General features: G+C 42.5%; 1 protein-coding gene and 1 long non-coding RNA gene across 5 annotated transcripts in view; one reads left to right on the top strand and one right to left on the bottom strand.

Annotated features, from left to right (window-relative positions):
• Window positions 1–12949, bottom strand: part of LOC142488767 (uncharacterized) — a 433714-nt gene that overhangs the window by 163332 nt on the left and 257433 nt on the right. The gene's annotated exons all lie outside the window — the stretch shown is intronic.
• DNAJC1 (DnaJ heat shock protein family (Hsp40) member C1) overlaps window positions 1–12949 on the top strand; it is a 118382-nt gene that overhangs the window by 60696 nt on the left and 44737 nt on the right. For all 4 annotated transcript variants that reach the window (XM_075587550.1, XM_075587549.1, XM_075587548.1 and 1 more), the window contains exons 5-6: window positions 1152–1249; window positions 11917–12010. In XM_075587550.1, the coding sequence (XP_075443665.1) occupies window positions 1152–1249; window positions 11917–12010 (192 nt within the window). The remainder of the gene's footprint in view (window positions 1–1151; window positions 1250–11916; window positions 12011–12949) is intronic.

Below are 12949 nucleotides of genomic sequence, written 5' to 3'. Positions count from 1 at the left end.
TATTTTGGAACTTTATAAAAAATAATTGAATTGATTTTTTTTTTTTGGCTTCATTTTGCCCTTTCTGGACATTGATCTTTCATATGACCACCAATTCATCTATCTTTGCACTATAATTACAGTACCTAGTTTTTTTGTGCAAGGAAGTAAATAAATAATTGATCATTTTAAACTATAGGCCCTGTCCCTGCTTATTCAGCATGATTACACACGTTTAACTACACGTGCAAATCCGAGACATAATAAACACATTTAGAGCCCTTCATGACTGCAGCCGCTGACCTTTCCATGCTGCCTCGCATGCTATGTAACCTTTCGCAAACTGCTGTGGGAACGGTCTAGGACATTTGGCCGCGGACGTTTCACCACGACCAAATGGCCGCCGGCACTTCACCGCAGCTTCTGCCACCATCCACTTTACTACCGGCCGCTAAGGTTATTGAACCCCCTACCCAAAAACACCCTTACCCTAATACCTCCTACTCTAAGCCATACCCTAAAACCACTTCAATGAACCCCGTACCCTAACAGGGAATCGGCTGCGGCGGAGGGGTCTGTCTTCGGCAAAACAGCCGTGACCAGGTGTCCCATTGCACTGTGGGAAAGCCCAGCCACAGGTTGACGTTGTTTCTGGTTATTATTGGGGGTTAGATGGCGTTGGGGGTTACACCATGCAGACGAGCTACATTTTTGCTAATGAAAAGCAGAATTGCCAAACTGAAAGTGCACACAGATGTTTAGCTCTGTAAACTGCAGCGTGGTTCTGTTTGTTTAAAAATGACCCTACAGCGTTTTTTTTAATTAAAGTTTTAGCGAAGCCGCAAGTAGGCCCAGAAATCCCCAGATTTTCCCCAACATGTTTTTCTTTTCTTTAACATATTGTTTCTTTTCTCTCCCCCCTCACCCCACCATAACTTGCCCTCTCCGCCCCAATATGCTGTAATTCAAACATTGTTATAACGTTATCGAAATGTGTCCATAATTTCCCTGCTCTTTTTGTACCCTGCGATAAAATACCAAATAAAAAATAAAACATGCAGGTTGGAATAAGTGGTTATTAGAGCGGCATGTGCAGTTGCAAACGTAAAGCTATTACTGTGAAAACTACAAATGAAATATTACTAAAGTGCGCTCTTTGTTTCATGCTCAAGGATGAACTTCTCAGCAAGAAAAAAAAAGAGAAGAGGAAGAAAGCTGGAGGCAAGAGTTTGGAGGAAGTAAAATCCGGCCTTCTGGAGAAAAATGAGAGGTGGGAGTGTGTGGTGTGTTTGTGTGCAGAGTAGTGTATGCTCATCAATTGTATTATGCTTATTAGGGGAGTCCTATGTTGCAGGTACGAGAAACCACTTATTTATGCAATAAGAGGCAATCTAAGCGTCTTAACAACAACAAAAAAAATAACAAATATTTTTTGTGTTTTAATATATGGAGCCTTTGATTACCTTTTATTTGAAACTAATTACCTAAGCTGCCGATCGATTGGTTTTCCTGTGATTTATCAGCAAAATCCTGTTTCCCAGTGTTCACATAATGGCCGCCTTTCAATCCTTCAGTCGGTGTAACTCAGCTGCTACAATGTATTTTTATATTACAACGGTAACATTATCTATTGTTATAGTTTGCAGCTCAAACTGCTTGGAATGTTGGCAACAAATTATCACAGACAGTGTTGCAAAGATCTTGCACTGCTGGGGAGGTGTACTAAAACCTGCTGTAGAAACCAAAGGATGCTCAGTATATTAAATCTCCTTAAAATTGAGTTGAATAATAAAATTTAAAAAGTAGTGAGTATTATCCAATACTACAGAACTGATTTTATTAAAAAAAAAAAAAAAAAAAAAATATATAAGATATTGCTTAATCTGTCAAAGGAAGCCAATCATCCTACAAGTGAAACTGTTACTTGTTTTGTGTAAAATATGAAATACCATTCATCTGTTTGGTTAATGGCATAATCACAACTTTACAAGGAACAAAATAACTTTTCACTTGTAAGTTCTTTGAAGGTGTTTTACCACAAAAGATCGGATAAAGATTTCCAAAACATTTAAAAAATTTAAATCATTATTTTTTTTAAATAAAAGCAATCACCTGCCTATTACCCATCTATATCTATATTTTTTAAACCATTGTATGTCCGTGTCCAGGGGCAATCTGATTGGTCCGTCGGTCTGTCACTCAGCCTCCGGCCAATCGGATTGCTCCCTTGGCCCGCCCGCCCGCGCACACCTCTCATTGGTCACACTCACCAGCCACTGACACCGCTACCCACGGGCATCGCCGCACGCTCCTCGGTGCCACCGCCTCACTTCTCCCCACTCCCCCTCACAGCAAACCCCAGCGCCTCCAGCAACACTACCCACGAGCAGAGGCGCCCACTCCTCGGCGCCGCCGCCTCACCTGCAGGAGGGACCCCCCACATGCCTTCTGCAGCTCTCCGTGCAGCTCTCCCCCCCCTCTCTCCCTCCACATGCCCTCTGTGCTCTCCATGCAGTTACCCCCCCTCTCTCCCTCCACATGCCCTCTGTGCTCTCCGTCCGGCTCCCGTCCAATCCCCGCCCCTCCCTAGCAGATTTTTTGAGCTGGGGTGCGACTCTCCCGGGCTGCAGGAGGAAGCTGCTGGCTGTATGCTGTAAGGTTAGCAGCTCCCCCCACACACATTCCCTCCTCTCCGGCCTCATCCCTCCGTCTGTCCCTCCTCCAACACACACATATACACACACACATGTAGACACACACACACACATATACACACACTCACGTAGACACACACACACACACATGTAGACACACACACGTAGACACACACACACACACACGTAGTCACACACACGTAGACACACACACACATACACATGTAGACACACACACGTACACACACATGTAGACACACACACACACGTAGACACACACACACGTAGACACACACACACGTAGACACACACATACACACGTAGACACACACACATACACACGTAGACACACACACACATACACACGTAGACACACACACATACACACACACACACATACACACGTAGACACACACACACACACATGTAGACACACACACACATGTAGACACACACACACACACACACACACACACGTGTACACACACACGTATACACACTCACACACGTATACACACTCACACATGTATACACACTCACACACGTATACACACTCACACACGTATACACACACACACACGTATGCACTCACACACACATATACACACACACACACGTATACACACTCACACACGTATACACACACACACACGTATACACTCACACACACATACACACGCACACACACGTATACACACGCACACACACGTATACACACGCACACACACACGTATACTCACGCACACACACACACGTATACACACGCACACACACGTATACACACGCACACACATGTATACTCACACACACGTACACACACGAATACACACACACACACACACACACGTATACACACACACACGTATACACTCACACATACGTATACACACTCACACACGTATACACACACACGTATACACTCACACGTATACACACGCGCACACACACGTATACACATGCACACACACGTATACACACGCACACACACGTATACACACGCACACACACGTATACACACGCACACACACGTATACACACGCACACACACACGTATACACACGCACACACACACGTATACACACGCACACACACACGTATACACGCGTATACACGCGCACACACACACACACGTATACACACTCACACACACACATATACACACGCACACACATGTATACACACACACGTATACTCACACACACGTACACACACACGTATACACACATACGTATACACACACACGTATACACACACACGTATACACACACACGTATACACTCACACATACGTATACACACTCACACACGTATACACACACACGTATACACACACACACGTATACACACGCGCACACACACGTATACACACGCGCACACACACGTATACACACGCGCACACACACGTATACACACGCACACACACGTATACACACGCACACACACGTATACACACGCACACACACGTATACACACGCACACACACGTATACACACACACACACGTATACACACGTATACACACGCACGCACACACGTATACACACGCACGCACACACGTATACACACGCACGCACACACGTATACACACGCACGCACACACGTATACACACGCACGCACACACGTATACACACGCACGCACACACGTATACACACGCACGCACACACGTATACACACGCACGCACACACGTATACACACGCACACACACGTATACACACGCACACACACGTATTCACACTCACACACACGTATACACACTCACATGTATACACACAAAGACACATGTATACACACACACGTATACACACACATACACAAGTGCACACACATACACACACGCATGCGCACACACATACACCCGTGCACACATACACACACGCGTGCACACACACATACACGCGTGCACACACATACACGCGTGCGCACACACACACACATACACGCGTGCACACACACACACACACACGTACACACGCACATGTGTATACACGCACACGTGTATACATACACATACACACACACACATCACCACCCCCACATCCACATCCCCACATCAACACCAAACCTTCCCAAATCAGCACCCCGATATACACACGCACACACACGTATACACACGCACACACACGTATACACACGCACACACACACGTATACACACGCACACACACACGTATACACACGCGCACACACACGTATACACGCGCACACACACACACACGTATACACACTCACACACACACGTATACACACGCACACACATGTATACACACACACGTATACTCACACACACGTACACACACACGTATACACACACACGTATACACACACACGTATACACTCACACATACGTATACACACTCACACACGTATACACACACACGTATACACACACACGTATACACACGCGCACACACACGTATACACACGCGCACACACACGTATACACACGCGCACACACACGTATACACACGCACACACACGTATACACACGCACACACACGTATACACACGCACACACACGTATACACACACACACACACGTATACACACGCACGCACACACGTATACACACGCACGCACACACGTATACACACGCACGCACACACGTATACACACGCACGCACACACGTATACACACGCACGCACACACGTATACACACGCACGCACACACGTATACACACGCACGCACACACGTATACACACGCACACACACGTATACACACGCACACACACGTATACACACTCACACACACGTATACACACTCACATGTATACACACAAAGACACATGTATACACACACACGTATACACACACATACACAAGTGCACACACATACACACACTTATGCGCACACACATACACCCGTGCACACATACACACACGCGTGCACACACACATACACGCGTGCACACACATACACGCGTGCGCACACACACATACACGCGTGCACACACACACGTGTATACACACACACGTACACACACGTACACACGCACATGTGTATACACGCACACGTGTATACATACACATACACACACACACATCACCACCCCCACATCCACATCCCCACATCAACACCAAACCTTCCCAAATCAGCACCCCGATACTATCACCATTAGTACCGCCATGGGCAGCGTGGACCACTCCCCACCCAACCACCCAAATCCCACCCCCACACCACAAACATCCCGGGCAACGCCGGGGCTCTCAGCTAGTTAAATATATTGTTACAATTAGTTCAGTTTGGCCCTGGGAGGTTAATGCTAAGGGGTACTAAAACATGTAACAAAAGATTAATATTTCTTCTATGCATGCAATGTTCTGCAGTCTGAGTTGTATATTGATTCTTCAAATGTTCAACTATGAATATGGCAAAACAATAATATATCTCAGAAATAAGGGACCAGAGGGAAACTGGCAAGTAAAACTGATAATTAGAGGCTCATTCTATATAGACTAAAAGGGGCATTTTAGTCTCAAATCACCATTGGTGTCACAAATGGGCATATAGAATTTACGCCTTAATCTTACTGATTTGTAAATGCTGTATGGGTTTCTGTAATAAATTAATCAATACAAATGGCTTCAAAATGTTAGAAAACACCTAAAAAAAAATACATGTGGTTGAACAATAAATTGGTCGAAATTTCATTTTTGTAAAACAAAATGGGCACATTTTTAGATGGTTGTTGGAAGCTTTATAGTGATTCCAAAATGTGTGTAGCGGAGCACGTTCACTCGTTAATGTAGCAAACTGCTGCCTGCCCTCTGTTATACAAACACAAGACCACTGAGTATAACGACTGCAGAACATTCATTTGATTTTGAATCCAGTATTTGTCACATTCCCAACTGAAAAAGAATAGGAGAATGATCAGATTACAATGGAACGGACCTGGAGGGTGTTTTTTACAGATAATTCCTACCCACCTTCTATATCTCTCTAATTCAGTAAACCCCTAAGCAGAAACTCTCGTTGACCTAAATGGGAATTTACCTTGATCGGCTGCTTTGGGGCTTATTGAATAAGCTTCTACAGTATGTGTGTGCAAGTTTGAAAGGAAGGAAGTGATATCACGACTTGCAGTTTAACAGCTGTGAGCCTTTCTATGCTAGTATATGTTTTTAATTAATTCTGTTCATATTCTGTTATACTGTGCTGAAACGCTGTTGTTTCTTTGTCCATATCGGTGCTCATTTGCATGTCATTACCCAGAATCCATGGCTGCAGTGGAAGCACTGTTTTCTAAGCGATAATGTGGTAAGACCGTGTTGCAGACCTGTCTGGGACATGCAAATGTTCCCACAAGAAGTGATTATTTTTATTTTCTGTACAGTGGAGGGTTTTTGTCACACCTTTTTACCCACCATAATTTTTCTACTGTCCAGATTTACCTTAATCTTCCGCCAGTGTTCCATCATCCTATAGATCTACTCCGCCTCCCTCTGAGTTCCGTTCTGTTTTCATCACCAAACTATATAAACGTGAACTTTGAACTGATGTGAGATGTGCTACTAAACTTTATGATTTAGTATTACTGGGCCAACAGTCATGTGTTTAACAACGGAAAGCACTTTTAAATACATATTCTGTTATTGGTGTGCACCGTAATGTGTTCACACATGGGCTACATATGCAAGTGATCGTGCAATAAAAAACGGTGTACCTATTCGTCTGGCAGTGCAGACATTAAGTGCTAGGTAGTGTGATTGTATTTCCTGTTTCCTATCAACTTTTTACTTTTCTTTGCTTGTGGCATCGTACAATGTGATAATCAAATAAAGAAAAACCTTTTTGGGTCATTCCGTGCTGCTGGAACTTTGCAGGATTTTAATATATTTATTCAGCAGTAGAAATATTGCAAATTCAGAAGTTAAATGCACACGTTGGTATATATTAGGCCAACACTGTTGAGTCTGCTACGTCTCCCCATATGCAAGTTTCAGAGCCCTCGTCATCTATTGCAGGGGGGCTCAACTCCGGTCCTCAAGACCCCCAACAGCTCAGGTTCTTAGGATATTCCTGCTTTAGCACTGATTGACCCACCTGTGCTGAAGCAGAAATATCCTTAACCTGACCTGTTTGGGGGTCTTGAGGACTGGAGTTTAGCACCCCTGCTGTAGTGCACACGCTGACGTACTGCATGTGGCTTACTTCCCTGTTGTCTACAGATTCTGATCTTTTTATTAAGCGGGTTCTTGTTTTTTCATGTGACTGGACAACAAGGGGCCATATTTAGCCAGTGGTGCAGAAGGTGTATTATAGAGCAGCACTGCTGGGTAATGTCCCTTGTGCAGAGTTAAGGCCACTCTGTGCATTTCCATCCTGCTTTGTCTGGATTAATAGCCTTAGGTTCAAATGATCCTCATTTCCCATCATTTTGTATGCCCTGTAATTTAACAAAGCGCAAAGCTGGATTATGAAACAAGCAATCTTTTTAATAAAGAGCTAATGTAAAATGACCAAGTCTAAATGAAGGTAAGGTTATCGGTGATTTTCAAGCGGTATGTGTTATGGATCACAAGCTATTAGAAGGAATGTCACATTGTTGGATTGGATGGCAATGGGGTTTAGTGTTGACCAAAAGAGCATGTAGGTTTTTGTGTTAAAAAGGCTAGAGGGGATTCCGACAGTCTTAATCTATATTCTTCCCCTCAATCCTCCAACAGGCTCCATATGCTCTGTTACCCTTAATAATGTACCATGCCAATACCTGCAAATCGCTATAGATCTATGAAAGGCAAATGCTCCTGTGCTAGAAGGGAATGGTATTGCTTTCGTCTGTAGTGAGTGGTTAATCTTTCGCCTTCTAGTTCCTAACCTCCTCCTCATGGAGTATATTTTATATATACAGGCCCAATTCATTATTAATACCCAAGCACAAATGTTTTATAGGTACATAGGTACATGGGTACATAGTACCTGAGGTTGAAAAAAGACATATGTCCATCAAGTTCAACCTATGCCAAATTTTAGACGACACATACGTGAACAATATATTGTAAATACAAATATAGGATAACATACTAAGATGCTCGGAGACAGACATTAATATTACATTTTATCTCTGCAAAGGTAATCGGCAGCACAAAAATGCTCTACTCAATGTAATCGGTACCATACACACACTAATAGGTTTGTAAAGTGCTTTGCCATGTGCCAGGAATTTTCATCACCATTTGGTACGAATCTTGCCAAGCTTATATGAGCAAATTAGTTTCTGGTACATCTGGTTGGATGAGGTAAAAGTTTAATATAAGTTCAGCTGATCGGTGGTAATTCATTCTTCCAGTTGTGTATGTTTTCAAGAAAAATGCAATTTTGTGCAGTGCTAAAGAGAGATCCAGGTAACGAGATTGTCCACGGGCTCTCGGGAGGTTTGCATTAAGTAATAGCGCATTTGAAGTTTGGGCTGTGGTTATTTTCATGAACCTGCAGGTTGTGACGCTTTCTATTGAATCATCAATATTGTGTAGCCTGTCTAGGGGTGAAGGTTAGATCATTTCAGTACATCACTTGGTTCATTGTAGAGACAGCTAGCTGCAAAGGGTTTAAAAATGAATTGCAGACAACCTGTGTGTGTTGAATTGTAGCTACGTATTGAACCAACAAAAATAAATCTTGCATAGGTTTTATACATTAGTTATCGAGATGATTTATAACCAATGCTTGAACACTTTATTTTTTAAATCGCTTTACTGCCCTAGGAAACTGTAACTCGTTGCAGGGGACGTGTTTAAAACCAGGATTAAGTTGTGCACATAGCTGCTGATTAGCCTGTGTTGCCGCAGATGTAAAAGTATAGTAGGTAATAGCATTCAGAATCCTGAAAGATAAAACCATTTTTCCCATTGACCCTCAGAGCGAATTAAAGGGTTTTTAAATAGTTCACCCAGCAGGGGCAGGAACTGGATCAATGGAAAAGGGAGATCACAGGCGATTCTGCCTGTTTTCTATTCTGATGACATCAGTGAGTAATGCTCCAGTGAACTGCAGATGACATTAATGTGTTTTTTTTTTAAACCAAAAAAAAAAGATATTGGCTTGTTTGTTCAGCTTTTCAAACTCGTTGTTATATGAACATTGATTTGCTTGCTCCTCCAAGGTTGGGGAGGTTAAAGCAGCAGGACAATCTTTTTGGGGGTTGCATTGTAAAAACTCGATTGCTGGGGTGTCCTTCGGAAAAGCCCAATATCAAAACTCATTGATCATATTACACATGCTACTTTTTGTTAGGGACTAGATCAAGGATAGCCAACTCCAATCCTCAAGAACTACCAACAGGTTATGTTTTCAGTCTTCAACTGAACCACTGATTGAGCCACCTGTGCTGAAGCAGGGATATCTTAAGGAGGCTGAGAGAAGCTTGCTGCAACCATTCCAAAGTTGCAGTGATCAGAACTGAGGTGCAAGGCCGGCTTTAAAATAATCCCTATGGCTTTAATATTCTGCTCCTAATGGTTTACATCAGTTCTGTGAAATGTAAATGTAGTGGGAGGGTTTCGAGATGAAATTGGGGAAGTCGCCTTGGTTCAACACTGCTCACATTTAAGCGACTGTGTCCACAAAGGCGAGAGTCAAAAAGTAATGTTAATCAGGAGCCAAATTGATGACTAATCGGTATTGTCTTTAGAAAGTACCATAAATCCACAATGTTGTTGTTCAACACGGTTTTGTACTTGAAAAATAAAAATCAGAATACATTGTATTAAAGAGTGCTTATGTAAAATAACCTTTCGGGTAACATAGCCCCTTCCTCATAAGTGTGGGGAGCATTTTTTTTCTTTCTAAACACTGGTCCTTGGCCGCTATTTATATGCTGGGAAGCAATCTTTCAGCGCCATTAGTTTTTCCCTTGCTCTGGAAGATTTCAACTCCATTCACATGAAATCTTCCCAAGCCAGAGGAAGGTGGCTCTAAGTAAGGGATACACTTGTGCTGTCTTAAATAAAGTAAAAAACACAAACCACAGCAGCGTGTTTAGCATGAATACAACCACAATTACAAATAATTATTCAAACTTGCCAGCAAGTCCAATTAAAGCCATAAGTATTGTAAGGAAACAAACAGTGACAATGTGTTGGTCCTCCGCTAAGGCTCCTTTCCTCATGATGTGATCCATTTTTGTGGGGTGGGTGGTACCTTTTAATAATGCAGTTGAAGCACTATGTACATTAATGGTGCTATATTAATAAACACATACATATACATACATACAGTTCAGTAAGAGTAGGTGATGTGCTAGTCCAAAATGTTGCCTACTTTGTATAACATACAAAACAAATTGTCATCTGTTTTGTGAGCTACAGTTTTGATTAGAAAAATCCATTTGGTTAAATAAAGCGTGGGGATGCCATGTCATAGTAGTCTAAACCTGGAAAAGTGGGAGGGGGAGGAGGGGAGAAATGAGTTTGAAAAACAATAGACAATAAGCCTTTTATCTTTATTTTTAATCTGTTTAAAGGCCATGCATTGGCGTGAGTTCAGTGCTCTATGATTTTTCAAATGTTCCAAAAGATAAGCTGGGGGAAAAAATACAGATGTTGCACACAATGTAATTTTAGTGCACTCTTTAATCTTTGCTGTAGAAATGGAATCCTAATAGCCACAATATGGCTAATGCACCATATTGTACAGTGTTCAATAACATTACATTCCCTCTCCATTTATCCTGCATGAATATAAGTCCTCATAAGGATTTAGATTTGAGAGCTGTTTATTTGCTCTCCAGCTTCTCTTGATTTTTCAACTGCGTTTGTGTTCAGTTTCTGTATACAAACTAAACTACGTTGGATAAAATAACTGAACAGAGAAACCCACAAGATGCTGACAGGAGAATGGCACAGAAGGGTTACATTATTTCAGCCCAGGGGTCTTACAATGCATTGCTGGTCGCGGGCACTGAGGTGGTTAATGGATTGCAGGCCTTCCACCCAAGGGAATAAGTTAAGTGCCGCCTACAGCCCCTTTTTTGTTAAAATCAAAATGAGGAGTAGTTCAGTGAGTAAAGACACTGAGCCAGAATTAGGGGAACCTGGTTCAATTCCCGGTGACTGCTCCTTGGGAAAGTTACTTTATCTCCGTGTGCCTCGGGTGCCAAAAAGAACATAGATTGTAAGCTCATCTGGGCAGTGACTGTGTGTGTAACAATCCTATGTGCTGTGTAGCGAGTCCTATATTGTCATTGTGAATCGCTTTGCGTCCCATTGGGAGAAAAGCACTATATGAAATGATGATGATGTTGTTCTTTTTTTATATAATATGCCAAACCATTGTGTTACAGAGTTCTTGAGAAGCCGCAGTGGCGTGACGTGCTCCCTTTCAAGCTAGGAATCTGGTTTTATCTCACAGTCAAATCATTGCCTCAGCTATTCCAGGTAAGCACTATGTTTGACTTGAAGAAAAACATTTGATTTTTTTTTGCTTTCAACTCTGTTATTAGACATCTGTTTTTTATTGCCCATGTGTGTTGTCCAATACCAGGCTTTCAAGTTTAATATATAAGCACCAGATTTTGACATGTGCCTGTTGAACAAAAATACACGGGATCTTTTCAGGTTGGCTATGGGTTTAAAATACAATGTTCATGTGTTTTATGTCCTTATTGAAAACAATTGTAGCAAAGGCCAAGTTTGGACAATGACTATTTCCCTCATTTTCTAGTCTCTGAATGCACTTAATTAAAATTTGGTTAATTACATTAAACATTCAAGTTACAGGGATGTGCATGCACTCGGACCTGTGTTTTTACCATGTGCTCAATTACTCGAGATGGTTAATGACTTTCCAACTAAAGACTAGTTCATTCCTACATGTCACAGAATATACCATACATGCTGTTTTTTATTTTTATAGAATCGCACTCTTAAGGGGAATACAGCCATAATTCCAAAGCGGTGACCACAACACCAGAACACTTTTGCCAATATAACATAAGTGTCCTTGCTCATTTTTCCTCCTCTAAAACAAGGAACAAAAACTGCTGCAGAATTTCACAATAAAATATGATCCAGATGAGAAGGCAACTGCGGTTTGTACAACTAGAAAACAATGGTAGGGGAGAGCTGCAGCTTTAACGGTGGCCACCCCCATCAGTCGAGATTTTGTAATGGCCAAGTTGTGGGGTACTTTCTACACACACTTGTTTCTTGGCTGGCAAACATCATCTTTGTTCCTGGCATTGTTTGCATTGCCAGCTTGCTGTCTGTGTGCCGTGCTAGCAGCCTCATCTATCCCATGCAGGATTGTGTGACCTGCAGGGCCGCCACTCTCGTAACTATAGTGACTCCACGGCAACAAAGGAGAGAGCCTCCTGA

This window comes from Ascaphus truei, chromosome 2, assembly GCF_040206685.1.
Source record: "Ascaphus truei isolate aAscTru1 chromosome 2, aAscTru1.hap1, whole genome shotgun sequence".
NCBI lineage: Eukaryota > Metazoa > Chordata > Amphibia > Anura > Ascaphidae > Ascaphus > Ascaphus truei.
Note: the sequence above shows the minus strand (reverse complement) of the source record. Positions and strands in the feature narration are given on the sequence as shown.